Here is a 23,571-nt window from a genome sequence, read left to right as displayed (position 1 = left end):
AATAAGGAAAAATGATTGCAGTATGGGTCATTTTGCTAACTTGATTTTGAAGCTATAAAAAATAAATTTGGGGAGCAAGGAATCTCAACCTTTAAGATCAGAGACCCTGCCCCCAATAAAATCAAAGTATTGTTAGAAGTCTGTCCCAAGGTAAATATACATTCTATTGAAACATGTATACTATTTCATGGTTTTAATTGACTCCCTTTAATTTGTCCAAGGCCCCTTAGGTGTCCAAAGGAGTCCTGCTTCAGGGGTCTATATAACAAATGCACAGAAAGGTATTATGAACTTATTATTAATAAATTAAAATTGTTAACAATAAATTATAATTATGAACATATAATAACACACAACATACGTAATTATATGATTATATGCTGTTACTATTGCATAACATATAATAATAATAATAATAATAATAATAGTATTCAAGAGAGAGCAGCAAAGTAGTAAAAAGAGGTCTAATGAAAGGAATGAATCTTGAGTTCTTCTTCCAATACTATTCGCCTCTGTGATGGAAAGAAATTATTTAAGTGTTTTGTACCTTATTTTCCTTATTTGTCAAATACACGTGGAGACACCTGCCCTACTTTCTTCTCAAGGCTGTCGTGAGAATCAAAGGGGATACTGCAGAATTGCTTTGAAAGAGCTAAAAGCTGTATGCAAATGAAAGTGTACTGCCACTACTGCAGTTAATAAGTAAATTCCTCAAGGTCTGAATTGGTCTACTGAATAAGTAGAAGACACTTCATGATGATGATGAGAGGGATGCCTGAGGTGGCTCAGTCGGTTAAATGTCTGCCTTAGGCTCAGGTCATGATCCCAGGGTCCTGGGACTGACTACCGTTGGCGGGGGGGGGGGGGGGGGTGTCCCTGCTCAGCGGGGAGCCTGCCTCTCCCTCTCCTCCCTGCTCATGCTCTCTCTCTCAAAAAAATAAATACGTACATAATGATGATGAGGCATACATTTCTCACCACTCTAACATAGAGAGCAGTAACAGTTTCACTTTTTGGCCAAACCAGGAATTCCAGGTGTACTCTTCTCCCAGAAAACCTGGAGGCTGAGGGGAGTGGAAAGTTTCTTTATGGATCACTCATGTGATCTCCTGCTTGGCAAACATGAACCACCTTCTTTTCACCTAACCTTCTCAAGTTAACACCATGTGCCAAATCTTAACTAATCACCTTCTTTCCTTTGACGAAGCATTTGTGTCTAATGAATGAAACACAAAGGGAGAAATTAGAAACAAAATCATATGGAAAATAATAAATTGCATCACCCCCAATTATGGTGGAGGAAAGAACCCACTTACTCTTCATCAAGGCCAATACGTCGACCAAAGAACATTTCAATGAAGCATTCTAACAATTCCTGTGTTCCCCGGTGTAGATACAACTGGTTGGCTAGCAAGGAAAAGCCACGGTTCTTTAGGAATTTATCTTTTTGTTCCTTAGATGCTCTATTAAAATATGCATCTAATAGCTAAGAAAAAAAATTAGGACAATTTACATAATGCATTAAATTTTATATGATGTACAGAAATCAAATACTTGTAAGTTACCCTTTAATTTCATATGTATAGAACATAGAAAGCTCAAAAAAATGCAACTGCATAGCAAAATAAAAATAATCATTGTTTCTGACTACTTTGGAATGCTAATGATGACTTTATCTCGCAGATCTTTAATACTTTTGTTATGGGGCAACTAACTTTTTTAGCTGAGCATGGATACCTAGTAGACTGGTAGCCTTTGTCAAGTATAAATACAATATTTGTGCTTTATTCTGAAGGAAAAGAAAATTAGTCAACGTGTGCGTTGTGTGTGTGTGTGTGTGTGTGTGTATCTCCTAGACTTCTGCTTCTAGACTTCTTGACAGATTATTTATCCTGAGCACAGGCCTAAATTTCCACCCTTCCCTGGTTTCTTAAATGCAACATGTGTAAAACCCAATTAATTATTTTCCTTCCAAACTCACATCTTTTGTGGTTCCAATCTTAGAGCACACAGAGTGCCACCTTCCTAGATTTCACAGTTAATCTCACTTTTGGCTTTTCCAGCCCTGATTGCCCACATGTAATTATGAAGTTCTCTCCCCTTCATTCCAGTGAATGTCTCTCAAATCTGCATGTTCTTCAACTTCCCATTTCCCCAGATCAGGAACTCATCATTTCTCCCCCAGACTACTGTGCTAGCCTGCTAAACAGAATACTTTCACCTCTCACCCCCTGAAATCACTCCCTCGCAGTGCTGATAGATGATTCTTCCCCAAACACACATCTGTTTACTGCCCTACTTAAAAAGCTTTCTAATTTTACAGCATGATACCAAATACACCTTTTGCATGAATCCTTCCCTGGTTCCCCAGTCAGAATTAACTGCTTTTCCTATGTTCCCACTCTTCTTTGTTAATATTGCCACTGAAGTACCCATCACAAGAAGTCCTTACATTTTACTTAGTTGAGGTTTCTCCCTCACTAGACTGCAAACCCCTAGAATGTAGAAATTACTCTAGTATATATCCCACATAGCAACCAGCTAAACTAGTTTTTGCACATGGGATAGAAGCTCAATAAATACTAGGTTGAACTGCAAGTGATTAAAAAAATCCTACTCGAGACAAACTAAAGAAAATGAGAATCTCTGAAAGACCATTTCAATATTGGGTTGTTTTCTAAGGGAAACCATTCATATCAAACATTTATTCATTCAACACTATGCTTAGTACCTAGTGTACACTAGACACAAGATACCTGCCCTCATGGAGCTGCTTTGTCAGTGTGGGAGAGTGAAAGAACAAGCACACAGATAGTATAGAAAGATAACTACAAGACAGAGCTGGGATGCTAGAATGAATGAGGTGTCGGACACTAGAGGGGAGCTATTCTGACAGGTGATCGGGTCTCTGTAAAGGTGACATCTGAGCTAAAACCTGAAGTAAATGTTTAAGATTTGATCCTGCACTGCAGGAAAGATTCCCAATGGATTATGTGTTCCTTGTAGTTGGTATGAAAAACATATTGGTATGAATCGATATATGGAGGAGAGCTTAAAATCGCATGATAATACATATAAAAATATGACTAAGAAGTAACAAACTACAGTTGACCCTTGAACAACATGAAGGTTAGAGATGCCAACCCCCCTCATAGTTGAAAATCTGCATATAACTTCTGACTCCCCCAGAAATTAACTACTAAAAGGCTCCTATTGAGTGGGAGCCTTACTGATAACATGAACAGTTGATGAACACATATTCTGTATGTTTTACACATTCTATACTGTATTCTTACAATAAAATAAGCTTGAAAAAAGAAAATGTTATTAAGAAAATCATAAGGAGAAAATATATTTACAGTACTATATTTATTTAAAAAGTCTGCATATAAGTGGACCCACGCAGTTCAAATCGGTGTCATTCAAGGGTCAACTGTATATTGGTTCATTATTCCTTAGAATAAAATAAAGCTTTAGGTCTACTTTAACATATATATTCAAAACTATACTTATGTTTATTTTTCTGAATTAAAACAACACATTTAGAGTTTGTCCTTACTTTAATAACTCCTTGCTGTATAGCAGGTGATGGGTGGTTAACGAGGACTAAAAGCGTATCTGCCTGAATGAGCTTGTCCATCACATCTTGAAGCATAACATCAGGCAGGATGAGAAGAACGCCACTTAAGAGCTCGTATAATCCACAGCATATAGGTACCAAACAGTCTTCTGTTACACTAAAACAGAGACCCCAAAAGTCTTACTAACACATATCAGGAAGACAAATATATAATAATTATCTTAAGAACTGTGAGGAGTAGTAATAATTTTAACATGTGAAACAAAAGTTCATGAAATTATAAAATGTTTAACTGTGACTAACAAATGTGCCATCACTTTTTTAAAAACGTTATCAGTGATAAGGTTTAGGCACACAGTCTATTGAACACCATTCTATTCCACAGCTACGATGGGCAACAGGGTGGTGGGCACTAGCCGCCTTTCAAGCGTTCAACAGGCATATGTGGCCAGTGTCTACGGTACTGCACGGCACAGGGAAAACATTCCCATCACCGCAGAAGCTCTCGCGGGATGCTGCTACTTGTTACTACAAACCTTATAGTTTTCCCGAAGAGTTTTTCTCTAGTAACTGTATTACTGAATTAAATAGACCACGAGGCATTTTTTTTTTAAGTAGCTATTTATGGTCGGGCCTTTGGTAAAATATGGAATTCAATATTATCTAGCATTCAAATAAAGAGAAAAGTACCTTTCTGTTTGTTATTAATATATATGTTGTCTATGAGAAGTGACATAATGAAGACATTTCTAGAAGGGTAGAGATTCTTCCAAGGATTGTAAGAAAAAGAGAAGGGCCTGCAAAACCATATGAGTACCTGTGAGTACTTGCAGTTTGGCTGGAGTTTGGCTCATAACCCAGAGAAAAGGCAAAATTCTCCCATTCATCAGTGTTCCTATCAACGAGACTCGGCCAACGTCCAACGGCTGCGGATCCATTCTGCGGAGGAAAAGCTAGCCCTAGGCTTGCAATAGTGCTGTGGCTTCGCTGGAATGAGGCCAGTCCCTTTAGGTAATCAGGTCGGCGGGGGCAGGACTCCTCCCCAGGACTATCCTCATCTGATCTGGGTTCTGCTGCCAATTCTTTATGATCAACTTTGACCCCTGGAAATCCCAACGTTCCTTTGGGGACACCATTGACAGAGGTGCGGGCAGAAAGGGTGACTTCCATTTCACACACCGCTTTTGAAGACTCAAAGCTACTGACAAACACATCCTTTTTGCCTTTTTTCAGGGTCTCAGAACTCACCAGAGAATTCAGTTTCTCTGCTTGGGAAGCAACATAATTATCTGCAATATTTTGTAACTTGTCAATACTATAACCCAAACTTCCAGTCAGTTTTTGTGGTTGCATTCGAGGTGAAATGGTAGGAAATGCTGGTAGGCTTCTAGAACGCAGCCTGTTGGTGGTCATCCATTGTGGTATAATATTGCAGGAACTGTTTCCTGCTGAGAGTAGAAAGAAAAATACTCTTTAAAAATCTACTAAGTGGGACCACTTGTTTTCTGCACTATCAGGCACAACCATAGCAATAACCCATTTATCTAGCAATATTAAAAAGAATCCACACAGGTTAATGTTCCTAGTAACTAGTGCTTAAAATTCTTAAGCGCTCAAACTATTTTTTTTTAACTTTTTATCTAAAGCTTCCAAAAATGTATGTCTTTTTCTGTCTCCTTAACAAAATACAGTGTTGACTGAATGATTCAAAGTCATTAGGATTAATGGCTCTACTGTAGTGAAATTAAGTAAAAATTTACTTCAGGCTAGCAATCACTAGGATACAGTTTGATATGGTGGAAAAGTGTGAGTTTTGCAACAAGATAAAACTGGATTCAAGTGAGAGTTCTTTTTTTTTTTAAGATTTTATGTATTTGAGAGAAAGAGAGAGCATGAGCACGGGGGAGGGGAGGGGGCAAAGGGAGAGGGAGAAGCAGACTCCCCTCTGAGCTGGGAGCCCAACATGGGGCTCGATCGCAGGACCCTGGGATCATGACCTGAGCCAAAGGCAGATGCTTAACCAACTGAGCCACCTAGATGCCCTCAAGTGATAGTTCTCTTAGTTAGGTGGCCTTAATTATCATTTAATTATTTGAGTGTTAGTTTCTATAAATGTAAAAGGAGGGTTTAGAATATCTGCTTTGCAAGGCTGCTTTAAGGATTAAGTGAGATCATCTTTGTGATGCTCCCAGCATAGTCTCTGGCACGTAACAGGTGCTCAATAAACAGTAGTAAGATTCATACTTGTTGTTGTAATTACTAGACTAAATGGCCCTAGACTGCTCTGTCTCTCGTCCATTTCTGTAGTTACTTCTTGATGCTGTTAGTGAGAAGCAATAGTTTTTTGACTTCCTGTTACAGCTGTCCAGTTTGCTGCTTTTAACAGTCTACGTAAGGAGAGACCAGAAAAATCACTGTCACTTTAAGCGCACAGGATAAAGTAAATGCTGTTCAAGGTGCGGTTTGCACGCCAGCAGCATGGAGATAGCAAACACTGCTTGTATGATTGTTACAAATGCACATTCTCTGGCTCTACCCTGGACCTACTGAGTCAGAATATGTGAGGGAGAGGCTCACATGTCTGCGTTTGAACAAGCTCTCCAGATGATTTCTTTTGCCTGCTAAAACTTGAGAACACTGATATAAAGTGAACAGACACTGGATGAACTGTTTTAGAGCACAGGCTTTTTGGCAATAAGAGCTTGATAGCTCAGAAGTTTTTCCTAGTTATTTCTGCATTTTGGCTGGAGAGCTAAGGCTGCCAAAAGATTCTGTTCAAAAGACCTGGAAAAAAGGGGGGAATAATTGTATTTGAAAATGTTTTGGAGTGATGCACAATGATTTAAGAATAGACGTTTCCTATAAAATTCCAAATAAAACTAATCAAAACACATCCCTCTTCTCTGGAAGAGAGCAGCTGTAGGAAAGGAAAAGATGCACAGCCAGCTCCCAACTAGGAGACATGTACCTATTTTTCTCTATAAAAGTAGAGATGAGGTAGTCTGTTAAGAATAAGTTAGGAAGACAGAAAAGTACTGTAAGCTTAAAGACTTGAATATACTTGTTATGGAAATAAAAGAGGGATTGATTTTGAACATACTGAAGAACGGCAGGGCAGCATTAAAAGGCCAGCTACAGTTGGAGACCCTTGTAAAGGCAGGAATTCTCTCCAGCAGCTTTTAGCAGCACGAGGATGGTTAGATTGAGGCAAGGTTGGGGTTTTTTAGGTCAAGAATGCCAAAAGGCCACAGGGACAAGGAAGCTGAAGGCAGTATCAAGAAAATGACTGGCTAATGGGATCTAGGCTGGATGGGGAAAACAGGAAGAAGGGAACATGGGATGGTGATAAAGAAACCAGAAAGATAGGAGGTTGTTAGCAGACAGTGGGATACCGGAGTTTCAGAGCTGGGAAGTGGTCTTGATGATGATGAAGTCCTATGCATACTGGTAGATAAAGTAGAAGGAAAGGTCCCCAGAATCCAAGAACAAGAGGCTAGAGTACTGGATGGTCACTGTCTAGTACAATGTTTAGGTAGAAAGGAGAGAGTAAGCCAAACAAAGCTTTTGAAGAAAATGGGAAAATAAATCAGAAACTTAATGAAAGACAAATGACTATGATAAAAGGGGACAGAGAATTCCAGAGCAAGACAGCATGCACCTCTTCTGTTTCCTAATTCTCTGCAGTAACTCTTGTTATAGAGTGTGAACTTCTGGTCCCAGAAAGTAATGAAATGCATTCCTTAAATATATTCTACAATTTTGTTTTAACCTTCCATTTATTTGATCTGAATATCACAATTATCATACTGAAAACATGTACAATTTATTTATCTGCTAATATTCAGAACTATATCAGGAAAGATTACACTTTCATTATTGTGTTTACCTTCAGGCGGTGAAGCAGTAAAACCAGATGGGGTTATTACCATAAATCCGGGGCTAGGAACAGACTTTCCTTCACTGCTGGAATGTCTCAGGTACATGATTGACTGGACTTTCTCCTGAAAGATCTTGCCATCTAGAATCAAAATTTTTGAGACAGTAAAATTTTTTAAAAGGATAAAATGAAAATTTTATCCTCAAAAGCAAATCATTAAATATAATTTTTTACAAAAAGACAAAGTGAAAAAATAAGGCATGTTTTATACTAACATACATTTGCTATGCAAGTACACGCTATTATTTCTCATACATACATTTTTTTTACTGTTACTTGCCACATTAACTTTTATTTTCTTTGAATTGCAACTATACTTAGAGTTATTTCTATATTTTAACAGCTAACTGTTCACTTCACTCTTTGAGGAAAGGTCCTATATTTTTATATATCTCCTTCAATGTCCAATATGACTCCAAACTGGATACCTTCAGCTTAATCTTCCTTTCTGAGCTTCAGACTTGTAAATTCAATGGCTCGATTTCTTAAATGCACCACAAATGCTACAAATCTAAATCTGAATCCTCCTTCTGCCCTAAATTCAGTTCTTCTGTTTTGTTCTCTGGTTCATTTGGCAGAAGCACCCATTTCCTAAGTAGAAGTCAGGATTCACCCTTGACCACTACCTTTCCTTTATCCATGTGAAGTCAGTCTCCAGGTTCTGCTGACCTGATCCTGCTTCTTGAACTCCTCTCATCCCAGCACAGTGCTATAATGTGGGTGCTCTCACTTAGAGGCCTGTCACAGACTTCTAAATGGTATCTGCGATGGACATCTGGTCACCCTCAAATCCTCATAGCTTTCCAAATTCTATCAAATGTCAACCCCTGCTAAGAACCTTCCAGTGGCTCTCTGTTGCCTCCTTACCACTCTGGATAAAGTCCTAGCTTCTTGTCTACGAAAATCTCCATGATCTGTCTCCAGATGCCTTCCAGCCTTCTTTCTGGCATGACACTTCTGAAGCACTTATTTCTCACAGCTCCCAATCAAGCTGTTTGCTTTGTTTGGAAGCCCCTTCAACTCCTCCTCAACCTTTAAGCCTCAGAGTGGGCATCACCTCCTTCAGGAAACACATCCTCACCATGCTCTATGCTTCCAGAAAACAAAATATTTCTACCACTGTGCTTTCTACACAATGTCATTACCTATTTATGCCTCTTACCGTTCAATTAGGCTGTGAGCTTCGTATGGGAGTGGACCACATTTTACTCATCTTTACAACTACCCTGTTTCCAGAATCTTGACAGTACTTTAGTCACTAAATGTGTGCTGAATCAAACACAAAGTCATGTTGTCTGTTTTCATTTGGATTTTTACGGCTGTTGAATCATTTCATTCAATTATTACATTCCTAAATGCCTGTTTTACAACCAGTTTTCCTCTCTAAATTTACTATCTGGTTTTCTCATTGGTACATTCTTGCTTGCTTTCTTACCACATTACATTTTCCTAGTTCTTTTAAAACTCTGATTATGCCATCTTTGTCTTATACTAATTACTCTTTCCTTAGTTCTATTCTTTGCTTCCTTTTTCCTTCACTCTCTGTCTCTATACTTTTCTTCAATGGTCTCATCTAGTCTCAGAGCTTCAACTCATTTCTATGTGGGTAGTTTCTCTTTCCTGAATTTAATTCCATCATATTTCTTTGCTCAAAACAAACACAACAAAACAAAGCCCTTCAGTGACCTCTAAACAGAATATAAGTTCAAATTCTCTCACCTCACATTCAAGGACCCATTTAATATGACCTTAGGTGAAAAAATAAATAAGTGACAGCCTTAAACTATATTTATGGTATTGTTTCTTACTGATCCTTTATAGATCCTTATACTTGTGTAAAATCCATCATTCTTTATTTTCTCTATTTTTTCTCCCTTTAAGTCATTCTCTTCATCTGGAATGCTAATTCTCCAATATACCTCTCAAATTCTACTAATTCTTTAATGCCTCTGTCAGATATAGAATCTATTAAATCTTCTTTCTCCACAGCTGTCTGATGAGACCCTCACTCCTCTAAAATCTACTCAGTCCTTCTTTTCTATCTATTAGGTACTTACCAGGTATTGTTTCTTACTATAGTGATTTGAGTACTTGTCTCCTCTCTCCTTTTGGCAGTGAAACTCTCTGAAGGCAGAGACCATGTCTGGTTCATTCTATAGCCCTTTGCCCTGTCCCAATCCCAGTGTGTAATTACGGCAGTTTCTAGCACACAGAAGCCAGTCAATGAGTATCAAACAAATGTGGATTGAGTGGGAAGAAAAATACTGAAAATCGAGATATCCAAAATCTAACAAAAAATGATTATACCTACCTATGTGCAAAGAAAAGTAGAAGTTTGTGGGGTTGTGACAAATGTAAGTATTAGTAGGAGGGTGAACTGCTAAAAGGAAATTGAAGATAACTGTCAATAATTCCAAATCTGGAGGAGATCCAAGGACTTCTGCTATAATTTTCACAAATGATCTACAAACCTCTCGGGGCATGGAGGTTAGCTGCCCCTCTTTGTGTTCCTGAAAAAAATAAAAATCAAACTCTCTTTAGATTTCAAGAGAACTGTCAACTTAACTAACATTTTTCATTTAAGCAACAGATTTCCTTTTAAGACAGAACTGTGTTAGTTTACTACTCTAGTCTGACCATATTTACCATTAAACAGAGTTGCTACTTCCCAATTCAAGCAATCCTGCCATTAAAAATTCATTAAAACCAATGACAAGTTACTTCTAGCCCATTTATCTTAATTAACAAGGCAACGTTATATTGTGGCAAACACAAGCATGGCTCAGAAGCCAAACCACCTAGCTTTGCATTCTGGCTTCCCCGCTCGTTAGCTGGGTGATTTGGGGCATATTTAATATCTCCATGCCTCAGTTTATCTATAATATGGGAATGATGATGTTACTTCATAGGGTTGTCACAAGGATTAAATGACACAGACTCTTGGAAGAGCCCCTCACATCCAATAAGCCCCACATAAATGCTAGCTAATAGTCGCACTATTATGACTACTACCACCACCTCTGTACTACTACGATGGGATCGCAAGGAGAAATTCCTGACAGACAAGAGTGATTACATGACTACAGTGTGTGCCAGTTTACAAAGCTCTTTCTCCCGACAGCTCTGACAGGTTTTATCCTTCATTTCTAGAATGTGAAGCTCCAAGTGATTATATGACTATCTTAAACCACACAGAAAACATGTAAGTAGTGCAGCTATAACTCACACCCAGACCTCTGAACCCTCTCTGCTGCATCATAAGTGCCTCGTATAAGGCGACCTGGGAGAATGCCAAGCAATTACTAAACATAAAGACAGGTATAAATACATTATTTATACTCTCCAACTCCACCCCCCAATAGGTAGCAGTTGGCCTCTAGATCAAGACCGAGGGAGGTAAACTTCCTCATTTCCCTCTCCCCGTACATGTGATACATCTGAAAAACAATACATCTCTACACCTACTTTTCTTCTTTTACTCTTGTGTAATTGCTACATCAGTGCTGCTTCTGCCACAGGAATCACGCCCCTGGTGCCTTCCCCTTTCCTGGTCCCCACCCCAGCCATTCATTCCCAAATCCATCCCAGGCCCTGTTTCCTCAATCTTGACCTCACCACTGACCCCTTACAAAGAGTCACTGGTATTCTACTTCATTAAAAAAAGAATCCCCTGGGGCACCTGGGTGGCTCAGTTAGTTAAGTGTTTCACTCTTGATTTCAGCTCAGGTCATGATCTCAGGGTTGTGAGCTCAAGCCGCGCACTGGGCTCTGTGCGGGGCATGGAGCCTGCTTAAGATTCTCTCACAAAAAAAAAGAAAAGATTCTCTCTTCCTCTCCCTCTGCTCCCCGCCCCCCCACCAAATCCCTTAACTTGAACTTTGGGAACCTTTTGTTAACTTTCTGTTTCTCTTTTCTTTTGCTGCTAGACTTTTTAATCATTATTTATTCTCACTACCTCCAATGAATCTACCACACGTGCTGCCTAAAGTCCCCGAAACCTGATTCTTGCCTTCTTCATTCTACTGAAATCTTGTGAGTCATTAAGAATTTCTGTCAGTGGCCCTTTACTTGTCCACATTTTCTTTGAACTTCCCACATTATTTGGCTCTGAAGACCAACTTTTTCTTTCCCCCTCTGCCCACCCTGGCTTTCACTTTGCTGTTTCCTGGTTTTTCTCTTAGCTCTTCAACTACTCTTTCTACATCTTTCAACAGTTTCTTTTTCCTGCTTCACACCTGAAAATGGATATTTCCGGAGGTGCAAGCCACAGCCCTCTACAATCCTTTCACTACACTGTTTATCTTGTAGTGCTTATCGGTCCCTGTGGCTTCAATGCAGATAGTCCCTCTCATCCATCTCCCCAGTTCCAATCTTGCACATCTAAGTGTCCAGTGGTCACAGCTGCTGAATGCCCCACTGTAATCTCAGATGCAGAATGGAAAGCGACAAAACTTGCGTGTTCAATTCTTTCTTTCATGATGCTATCACCCTTCTAGTCTCCAGGTGGAAATTTTGCGTTACATATTTCATTTCTCCTGCAGCTCCTATTTAGACAGAATCAAGCCCTATTAATTCTCTTTACAATCTCCTTCATATTTGCTCCTACTTTTACAGTCCTGTTTTCATCAACTTAGTTCAGGTTCTTTACACTGTACTCATGAGCTGAGGAAACTGCCCAATATCCAATATACTACCAATTTACTGCTCTTTCTTAAATACTCTGAGATACTCTAAAAACAGCAATTAAGTTCATTTCTTTATATACTTCCCACAATACCTTACATAAAACAATTCTTTATAACTGTTAATTTGATAATGGGCTCTTTGAATGAAGAAGGATGAAGAAATATACTTTTCAGGAAAAGGAATTGGTACCTCAGTTTTTCTAGCATTTTTATAAATATATAGAAATGAGAATATACATAGAGAAATCTCCTAGTTTACAAGTGTTCCTTCTCTGACATGGAAGACTGAATAAGAACTTAACACTGTCCCATGAACTCTTTGAAAATTAGTCAGCAAGTTTCAAAATGGATATACAAAAAAACTGATTTAGAGAAAATTGCTGCATAAATGTTACATAAACTATTCAGCAAGCAAGGGGCCTCCAGAGCTCACTGTATTGTATTCCTGAAGACAGCAGTCTAATTTACCACAGGGCCGAAGAAAGACAATAAAACGTTTTTGTTTTTTTAGAATTTATTCATTCAACAAATATTTATTGGGTGTCTGTATGTGCCAGGTACTGGAGTTACAGTGTGATCAAGAAAAAACTATCTGCTGGAGAGGAGTGGGATGGGGGGGACTGGCGTTACTGCGTGATGGTAATTAAGGAGGGCATGTTATGTAATGGACACTGGGTATTATATAAGACTGATAAATTACTGACCTCGACCTCTGAAGCTAATAGTATATTACATGTTAATTAATTGAATTTAAATTTAAAAAATAATCAAAAAAAGAAAAAGAAAAAAACATTATCCTTGCCCTCAGCAGGTTTACAGAGGGAAATAAACCATAATTTCAAAAATGACGACATGACACTAACAAATGCAGATGTGTGGAGCGATTTAGGGGAAGGGCAAGGGTTACTTTAGATGGATAGAGAAGGGAGGGCTTCTCTCAGGAAGTAAATTTAAAGTGGAGATATGAAGGACAAGCAGGAGGTGGCCAGATGGGAAGAAAAGGATCAATAACTTCTCAGTCAGAAAAAAATATCATGTGCTCTGAGATGGGAAAAAGACTCACTTGTTAAAGGAAGAGAAAAAAAGCCAGGGGGCTACAGTGGCATGAGGCTGGTCACCAGAGCATATAGCCTCTATTTAGATATTGTCAGAGATTCTGGATTTTATCCCAAGTACAATGGGAAGCCACTGATGTCATCCAAACAAAGGCATTAAAAACATAATTACTATTCCCAGGGAATATGTGAACTTATCTGATCTGATAAAGTTCTACTAGATGCCTCATTGAAAAAACAAACGACCTTGAAAAATATTCTCGTACACTGACCAAAGTGATAAAAGGACATGGCGAAGGCAGAGCAAAAGATTTAACTAGAAGCAAGGCCATAGCACAGACACTTCTGGTGAGGTGCCACTTTTTCACATAATATTTTGGATATGTTTGCAATATGCTACTTCTAGTACATATGACAGATCTTCAGCAAATACATACTTATTAAAACAAAACATACTTGCACTTGTTATTTAAGGAATGTGGAATAAGTTTCAGTTAGCAATAATCATGCCTCAGATAAATCTCACTGGCCACTGTACTATCACTATGCAAGGCTCACAACAAGTGAAAATTTTGCTATTGTTGATATTCAAGAGATTACAAAATTATTATTATATCCCAACATAGAGACACCACAGAAATACAGTAGTTGTTGTTCCATGGTAATTGAGTAGGAATGATGGAAATGTGAAGGTCAAGCCCTAGGAAGCAGGGGTTGAGAAGAAAGAATCCAGGAGAATAGGGAAGATAAGGCACAGAAAAAAAATTCCTTCCATTGCAGGTCCCACAAAAATGTGACTTCACAGTACTGAGTTACTAAACAAATAATTGCGGAAAATATCTCCCAAAGTAAAGTTACATGAAAAGTACCTGCAAAACCTGACAAGTCAGTAGAAAGTGATGGACCACTCGGGCTTTCAGTAACTGCTTAATGTTAAAGACCTGCTGGTGGTGATCTGCTCTGATGAGGACTTCTAAAGCCACCAGCAGCGTTTCCCAGGCTCCTTGCTGAGAAAATAAGCACATACCAATCAGCGCATGGTTACTGAAAAACACGCTACACGCTTTCGCTTTTTAGAAGACATATATCAGTCTATCACTGAGTGTATATTCAGGGTCAAAGATTAAATTTATCTGAAAAAAGCAAATCTTAACATTTACTCCACACTATTATTATTATTATTTTTAATCAATAGCTCATTTCTAAATACTTACATTGAATGCAATATTGCATTAGGTGCTTCAGTACATTAACCTTTCTGCGATGTTATCTAATATATAGTATTCTCCAGAGATGAATTATCTTGAGGGATTTATTCAATACAGAGAAACACATTATCAATATAACTTTACAAATTATTTATTCAAAGAGCATTACTAAAAATGCATAAACTTCTATAATTTGCGTATACAGAACTTAATTAAATAATTTTAGAACAGACTGCACTAAATTGAAAAAACTGACAATGTGAAAATTCTGCATTTTTGGATTGATTTACTTTTAAGTACAAATAACAGAATTCTGTGCATGATTACTGTGTATCTTCAAACATCTTTTAAGGTGCCTTAAAAACGACTCCCCCATGTAGAATTAATCTTAAATTACTCTCAATAATGGAGAAAGAGGAATCTTCTATAGATAACTAATATTGAAAGATAATCTTCACCTCATTTTATTGTCCCAAATGACCTTTCAACAAAGCTGTTAAAAAAGACAAAATTAACTGGTTTGGGCTGCATGTTTTTCTACTTCTCTTGCCATTATTTGATGGTAATGAACAATGAAAAGGCCAAGGAATTGACAGATTTAATCATACTATTATAACCAAGGCCTCTCTCTTCATAAGATAGGGGTCAAAATGCCCTAGAAGAACAAGGCATATGAGAAATGAGCACAAGGCAGCCCAAGTATGAAAACTTGATTCAGGTCTGAAAATCAGTACCAAACAGAATAGTGGCAAAGTAAACAAACAACCAAAAACAAAAGATGAACTCAGTTAAAAATTATTTAATAGGAAAGAAAACTTTACTTCAAACTCACAGAAGTATTTGTGTGTATCACTACTGAATTCAGTTAAAAATGTTCTGGTTTTCAATCAACCACCCCAAATTAGCATTCTCTTTTTGAAATACTAACTAAAACAACTGTTGACCATTTAGTTAGGTTCGATCTTCTGATCTACAATTGAGTTGTTTACTATATGTTTATATTTATACTGCCTTTGTTTGTTTACATCTGCTATCACTATACATTTGCTTTTTCTTCATGCAACATTACACATATTTTTATACATACACATTTATGGTTATTTTTTATTCTGAAATGAGAATTTATTCAGGCTGAGAAAAGAAATCATGACAAATTACAAAGTTAAAAGTTGGTAAGTTCAGAAAAAACCAATAGTTCAGTTCGCTGCTTAACACAACACTATAATATTTTCCCCCATGTGGGGCTGCATATTTTTTAATTGCTTCTTTTTTTTTCTTTTGAAGAATAATTGACATACAATATTGTATTTGTTTCAGGTACAGAACTTAGTGATTCAAAATTTATATACATTATGAAGTGGTTACCACAAGAAATGCAGTTACCATCCATCACTATACAAAGTTGTTATCGTATTATTGGCTATATTCCCTATGCTGTACCTTACATCTCCATGTCTTATTTATTTTGTAACTGGAAGACTGTACTTTCATATAACAATACTTTTGTAACATAATTTTCTATAGGAAGATTAGAAAAATAATTCTGTCCTTACTCTAGCATGCTTGGTCAAAATTAATCTTTATTAATAATAGATTACAAAGGTTTCTTTAAGCTTCCTAACTCATTATTGATAATGAGTAAATTTGGGGGAAGTATTGGCAAATTTAGGAATAACTGATTTTTTTTTAAGTTCTAAAGGTATATACTTTGAATTGGTCTTTAATTATGTTTGATGGTAATGTTGTTATCTCTAAATAGTGCTAGACAATCTATAGTCTACACTAGAACTAAGGAGCTTATATGAGCCTATACCGTGAAGATTGTTTAAAACTAGGGCACTGGCTGCCTGGGTGGCTCAGCTGGTTGAGCATCCGACTCTTGACACTGGCTCAGGTCTTGATCTCAGGGTTGTGAGTTCAAGCCCTACACTGGGCTCCACACTAGGCATGGAGCCTACTTGAAAAACAAAGAAACAAAAAAGTCCCCCCCAAAAAACCAAAAAAAACAAAAAACAAAAACCAATAAACAAAAACTAGGGCAGAAAGGAAATAGCCCTGTATTCATTCCCTGGCTGGGTCCTTGTGAGGACCAGCACATCCATCCAGTTGTTAAGATGCTGTGCCTAGACTTAAGATCACCCATGTTTCTCAACTTATGCCTATAATGAAGCCAAGACTTCATAGCCTTGCCCTAAAAACTCTGATTCAGCTCTACGACTCCTGGGCAACTTGGCTGCCCTACTCAGAAGTATGTACATTTCTCTCTCCTTGACTCGACTCTCCAGACTCTTAGCAGGATCTTCTTTGAGTGTTTATGGTAATTGCAAGTCCCCAGCTGATCTGAATGAGTGACATGTTCTCTAGCGTGAGTACCATTCTAGTTGTTTCTAGTCAGGCCAAGTTCTGATCCTAACCCTCCAGCTCATCATTACCCATGCTGCTCAAAAACTTGCAAAGAAAATAAACTCCACATTTCCATTTATAATTAACATTACATTGAAGTAGTAAGTTTGTTCTGTTCTCCAGAATGATTAGATGAATATTTAAAAGTACAAGTCTCTGTGCAGCAAAGGAAACAACCAACCTATGGAATGGCTGAACCTATGGAATAGGAGAAGATAATTCCAAACACATATCAGATGAGGGACTAGTATCTAGAATATATAGAGAACTCCTACAACTCAATAACAACAACAACAACAAAAATCAAATAGTCCATTTTAAAAACAGGCAAAGAACTTGAATAGACATTTCTTCAAAGAAAATATACAAACGGCCAACAAGTATATGAAAAGATGCTCATCATCACTAAATATCAGAGAAATGCAAATCAAAACCACAATAAAATATCATCTCATACCCAATAAGATGGCCACTATCAAAAAAACAGAAAATAACAATTGTTAGCAAGGATGTGAAGAAATTAGAATCCTTGTACTTTGGTGGTGGGATTGTAAAATGGTGCAGTTCTTATGGAAAATAGTGTAGAGATTTCTTAAAAAATTAAAAATAGAATTACTATATGATTCAGCAATCCCACTTCTGGGTATATACTCAAAAGAACTGAAAACAGGATCTCAAAGAAACATTCACACACCCATGTCCATTACAGTGTTAATCACAAAATCCAATCTATGGAAGTAACCTAAATGTCTATTGACAGAAGAAAGGATAAAGGAAACGTGGTATATACATACCATGGGTATTTTTCAGTGTTACGAAAGAAAGAAATCTTGTCATATACCACAACACAAATGAACATTAAGGACATACACTAAGTGAAATAAACCAATCACAGAAAGACAAATACTGAATGATTGCACTTCTGTGACATACCAAAAGTAATCAAATCTGTAGAAACAGAAAGTAGCATGGTGGTTGCCAGGGACTCAGGTGGGGGGCAGGAGAAATAGGGGAAGTTGTTCAATGGGGTAGTTTCAATAGAGCAAGATGATAATGTTCTAGATATCTGCTGTACAACAGAGTATATATAGTTAATAACGTACTGTACACTTAAAAATTGGTAAGAGGGTAAATTTATGTCATATGTTTTTTACAAACATTAAAAATAAAAGCACATGGGGGTACCTGGGTGGCTCAATTGGTTAAGCATCTGACTCTTAATTTCGGCTCAGGTCATGATCTCAGGGTCATGAGAGCGAGCCCCACATCACGTCCAGCTTTGCGCTCAGTGGGAAGTCTGCTTGAGATTCTCTCCATCTCCCTCCCTCTCCCTCTGCCCCTCCTCCCACTCAAACATTCGTGCATGTGAGCTCTCTCTCTCTTTCAAATAAATAAATAAATCTTAAAAAAATTAAATAAATAAAAGCACATGCCTTGGCTTTATTCCATATCTTCCAGTCAAGCAATAGCTCCTCTAGCAGTTTAACATCTTGGATTATAGCATTAGACTCTACGTCCAACTTAAACTCTCCATTCTCATGGACATGAATAATATCTTCACCACAGCAACCTTCGAGAAGGGTCTATGGGAAATTAGCATTAATACAAGATGCATTAACAGATGATTAATCCAAAAATTCAACAGAAACATTAAGCTTTCAATCTTAGCATTCATAACATTAAATTCAAAGGAAAACTAGTGAATAATTCAACATTTCAGAGTATCTTTAATTTAATTCGTTTTGTAAAACAATTCAAATTAGAAAAATACCAACTTTCAAATATTTGTAAATGATTATTCAGTTTCAAATATAGGTAAAATAAACATTCTATTTTTATTTTTTATTTTTATTTGTTTCTCTTTCATTTTTTAAATTCAATGAGTCTGTTAGGATTTTAAAACTTTTCCAAAAAGTACTAAGGATTCATGCCATAAATGAATGGATCTCGATATTTTAAGGAGTGGAGGGTTGAGGCACATGTGAAGAGATAGTCTTTTGCTTACTACTAGTACCCTCAGAGAGAAATAGTTTCACAATGTTACCAAATGCTTTTAGCTAGAAAGGTGTTTAAGTATATGATGATAGCTGGATCAAAATAAAAACTAGTATAGCTTTAGAAAACTAACTCTCTAGCAGCATTGCCTACTGGAAGTGGCATAGTACTGGATGTTCAGAGAACTGGGTTCTCTTCCATAACTGGGAGCTGAGGCAAACAACATCTCTGTGGGTCTTAATTTCATCAGCCTACAGAATGAGGGGCCAGCCCTAAGAGACAGCTCCAGTTCATCCAGATCAAAATTCTATGAGTTAACTTTTTTCTCACACTCTTCTAAAATGCTTTAAACAACACAAAAATGTAATTATGTAAATGATGAAGAAAACCAGAAGAGTATCTTAGTTTGATTAAATATATACTGTTGAGCTTCCTTCATTTTCTTCAGGAATAACTGAAACACAAAATTCTGTTGTTGGAAGACTAATGAAGAGAGAAATATCATTGCATAGGAAACTGTAAGAATAAATTTTATGAGGACATACCTTCAAAACATGAAAGCCTACAATGCATTTTTGTTTAATCAACACCTGATGAATCATGGAGAGTCCATTACAATTTTCTAATTCATGTATTCTCTGTTGGTTATATTTAGTTAATGAGAGTATAACTCTCAGTGCTAATGCTTGAGTTTCTTCACAGCTACTGAGTTCCACAACCTAAAAAAATATATATATACATATATATTTTTTAATTTATTGAGAGAAAATTTTAACATGTATGGTTATCGACTATTATATAACATCAACCATCAGTTTTATTTCAAAGCTATTTTTTTTGCTCACATTTCACTTGTCATTACTTAAGCATTATAAATAAACAAAAATGAAAAGCATAAATCCCATGATCTTTGGTCCCTTAAATATACTATAAATGAACTAAAATAGCATTTACAACTAACTGTATAAGTCAGTAGCATTTATTAGTGATCTGAAATGTCAGCAATATGCCTCAGGTTTTTGATTAGTCCATCAACAAACAGGCTCTGCACTACGTGCTGTGGAAGATAACAAAGTAAAAGGCATGAGACTTGCCCCCAGTGGGGCCTATTATCCAGTCAGAAGATAAGATATATGTAAACCACAGATTTGCCTTGTACTTCAATTAAACCAATGCTTTCTGACAACTACTATATATGAAACACACACCTTATCACGATTAAAGGAAAAGATGAATGAGATATGAGTGTTACAACGGTGCAGAAACTATTTCTGACTCTACTCTGCTTGGGTTAGGGAAGCCTCAATGGAGAGAAGATGGCCTGGAAAGATGGCAAAACCCTAGAAAGCAGGAACAGCAGGTGGATGGGAGCGAGAGACAGGAGAAGGGTAAAGGCCTAAACCTGGAGTTCCTGGTACAGTTCAGAGGCTGCAAGTCACCTATTTGGCTGGATGGTAGACGTTCAGTTCAAAAGGCAGCCTATGCGTGCAAGGTTTTTAAGGAGACTAAATTTTATTTTTTGCAGGGGAGGAGGAAAAACAGTGAAGAAAGCAAGTGTGACAACATACTTTAGAAGTCTTATTGTCAAGATCCTAAATGTGAGTAAAATAAAAGATTAACCATTTTCTCTAGGATCTAGTCACTGTGTAACAGTAATCATAACAAAACTATGTTCAGTAACTTCATGAAAGAGAGAAAACCAAGGATATACGTTATACAAAGCTATAAAAGTCAGTCATGAAGTGTTGATGAGGAGTTAAAAAGCTTTTAATTTTAAAACACTATGGGAAAATCAACTAGGTACTGGATGCAAAAAAATTTGAAAAAGGAAGAAGAAAAGAAAAAAACAGCTTAGAGTATGGTGAGTCAATGCTGACAAAATATTTATAAGAACAGCAATGATAATATCAGACACTGATGTGCCCCTTAATGCAAAAATCAATCAAAGGTGGTGGTCCCATCGAGGAAAGCAAGTCAGTTAGGGAGACTGTGAAAATTGGGGAATGTTGCAGAAGTTACACCTAGGAATAAAATTCTGAGGATGAAAGAAGATCAAGGCCGCTTTAGTTAAACAACGAAATGGACCTTGAGGAAGGAGAGATGATTAGTACCATTTGTACCCTCAACTTAGGATTTCAGCAATCCCTGTAAACAATCAGTATATACTTATTGACTGTCTACTCTATGTCAGGAAAGATATTGTCCCTGCCCTAAGACAACTAAGTAGAACAGATAATTAAACAATTTATTCTAATATAGTACTCATGACATTAGTCAAACTTTTTATATTTCTCCTTCTCTTTAAAAAAACTTCAAACAAACTCTAATTATTTTTTGTACTTATTTGCTGACACTTGTTTTTTTCCACACATCTGAAAGCATGCGAAAAACAAGTTTCACAAAACTTATTTTAAAGAATACATTCCTGGGGCACCTGGGTGGCAGTTGGTTTAAGCATCTGACACTTCAATTTGGCTCAGGGCAGAGTCTGTCTCAGGGCTCGATCTCATGACCCTGAGACAGACTCTGCCCTCAGTAGGGAGTCTGCTTAAGACTCCCTCTCCTTCTGCCTCTCTCTCTGCCCCTCAACCATGCTCTTTCTCTCAAATAAATAAATAAATCTTAAAAATATATATATATATTCCTTATCTATGGCCATACCACATTGAATGTGCCCAAATGTCCAAAGAACACCTTTCTTCTTTTTGTTACTATAACATGTATTTTTTTTCTCATTGACAATTTAAACCTTGTACATTAATTAATTAATATCTACATCCAATGTGGGGCTTGAACTCATGACCCCGAGATCAAGAAACAGATGCTCTACATACTGAGCCAGCCAGGAACCCCATTAAATCTGGTACATTTAATATTTAATTGTTCTAATTACATTTCTGGATAATAGAAAACTTCTAAAATCTTCACAAAAAAGAAATTTTTTTCTGCCACCATGTGTGGCAGAAAGCTTGATGACATCCTAAACAACATGTGAGTTTATCTTAAAAGTTTAATATAGTTGATTTATAATTGTTTTTGTAATTTAAAAAAAACACTGAAATTTATTAGTATTAAAGAAGTAGTTTCTCTTCAGATAAAACTATAATCAGTGATTCTTACCCTAGCAAAGAGAAAAACAAATATACCAGTTCCACCAATCTCATGCAGAATGCCTTGAATAGTTTTACATTCAGTAGGTCGGAGATTCTTTAGATGATGAGGTTCTAACAAGATGCTCTGAACTTCTTTTGAGCTGAAGGGTCTTTGGGCAAGTTGGGTTTTCATCTGACCTTTAAGTCTAATAACTGGCTCATAGATGGTATACTGAGCAGGACAGTTAGTTGTATAAACAACTGAAAGACTTTCCTGAAACACAAATATTTTCCTTTAGTACTTAAGCAAAATTTAAAAAGTTATCAACCAGCAAATAAATATTTCAAAGTGACAAGGTACCCAACAAATTGTTTTCTTTGACAGACACTACACTAAACAAAGATAAACATGAGGAGCAAGGAGGCTCCCCACAAAGGAAAAGATCAGTTTCAATTAGTAGTGACCAAGAGTTTAAACCTCGTGAAGGCCGAGAAAGATTACAGCTTTAGTCATTTTAGAATAAACATGAATTATACTTACTGTTGCTACTAAGAATAGCTGAGTCTTATACCACACTCATTTCATACCAGGCCCTGTTGTTTGCACTTACAAATATTAACTAATCTTTATAACCTTATAAGATGAGAACTCTGAGTCAATGAATTCAAAATTTTTGCCTTGAGTTTGTTCATAGGTTGGTTACTCATTTAAAAGTGACTGTAAGCCAGATCTTTCTACTAGAATAAAATTCCAGACTATCATCATTCCCAGCTAAAACTGAAAAGAATTTACAATATTTCTCCCCCACAGAGGGTAGTTTCAGTCAGGTTCTAACTTCAGGTAGGGAGCTCAGGCTCAGGGAAATCATGTCCTGTGGTCAGTGCCTTCTCACAGAAGCTGTGGGCCTTGGGCTTTGATCACTTTCAACCATGGTGATTTAAATACAGTTTCATCCAGACATCATCTGGTATGTTTGCATACCAACCAACATGACTACACGGTCTACTGTATATGATTATGCTGGGCAAAACAAAACCTTAAACCTGCAGCAGTTTTCATGAGCAAGCGGACAAAATGTTCATCTGTCGGAGACAAGTCCTACCTGGCATCAGGGCCTTGCCAGACTTTCCGCTCATGATTTCATAATCTCCAAGATACTAAACCAGGTTTAAAAAAAAAATGCTTTCTAGAAAGAGTTTTCACATCAAACCCTTCGAATTTTTATTTGTGATAATTTATGTTAAATTTTATGAATTATGTAATTCTTTTCAAGCAAAATAAAAGGATTAAGGTATTATGTGTGCGTGCGTGTGTGTGAAAACAAATGGACTAACCAAAAACTAGAGATTTAAAAGTATTATTTGAAGAAACACGAGTTGTATGAACTCCTTGGTCTCCCTAAAGCATGGATTCTCAGTGTGTGGTCCTGAACCAACAGCATCAGCATCATCTGGGATTTGTTTTTTTGTTTTTGTTTTTTGTTTTTTTAATATTTTTTTTTATTATATTATGCTAGTCACCATACAGTACATCCCTGGTTTCTGATGTAAAGTTCGATGATTCATTAGTTGCGTATAACACCCAGTGCACCATGCAATACTTGCCCTCCTTACTA

General features: G+C 37.0%; 1 protein-coding gene across 12 annotated transcripts in view; it reads right to left on the bottom strand.

Annotated features, from left to right (window-relative positions):
- LYST (lysosomal trafficking regulator) overlaps positions 1 to 23,571 on the bottom strand; it is a 175,432-nt gene that overhangs the window by 73,744 nt on the left and 78,117 nt on the right. For 10 of the 12 annotated variants that reach the window (XM_034662473.1, XM_034662468.1, XM_034662478.1 and 7 more), the window contains 9 exons: positions 21,984 to 22,229; positions 19,409 to 19,582; positions 18,302 to 18,451; positions 14,127 to 14,264; positions 9,829 to 10,027; positions 7,467 to 7,598; positions 4,398 to 5,028; positions 3,560 to 3,737; positions 1,317 to 1,486 (listed from right to left, as the gene is read on the bottom strand). In XM_034662473.1, the coding sequence (XP_034518364.1) occupies positions 1,317 to 1,486; positions 3,560 to 3,737; positions 4,398 to 5,028; positions 7,467 to 7,598; positions 9,829 to 10,027; positions 14,127 to 14,264; positions 18,302 to 18,451; positions 19,409 to 19,582; positions 21,984 to 22,229 (2,018 nt within the window). The remainder of the gene's footprint in view (positions 1 to 1,316; positions 1,487 to 3,559; positions 3,738 to 4,397; positions 5,029 to 7,466; positions 7,599 to 9,828; positions 10,028 to 14,126; positions 14,265 to 18,301; positions 18,452 to 19,408; positions 19,583 to 21,983; positions 22,230 to 23,571) is intronic. The other 2 variants (XM_034662479.1, XM_034662476.1) reach the window with 2 other exon arrangements.

The sequence above is a fragment of the Ailuropoda melanoleuca genome, chromosome 6 (assembly GCF_002007445.2).
Source record: "Ailuropoda melanoleuca isolate Jingjing chromosome 6, ASM200744v2, whole genome shotgun sequence".
NCBI classification, from domain to species: Eukaryota; Metazoa; Chordata; class Mammalia; order Carnivora; family Ursidae; genus Ailuropoda; species Ailuropoda melanoleuca.
The sequence above is the reverse complement of the archived record's forward strand: the minus strand, read 5'-3'. Positions and strand labels throughout refer to the sequence as shown.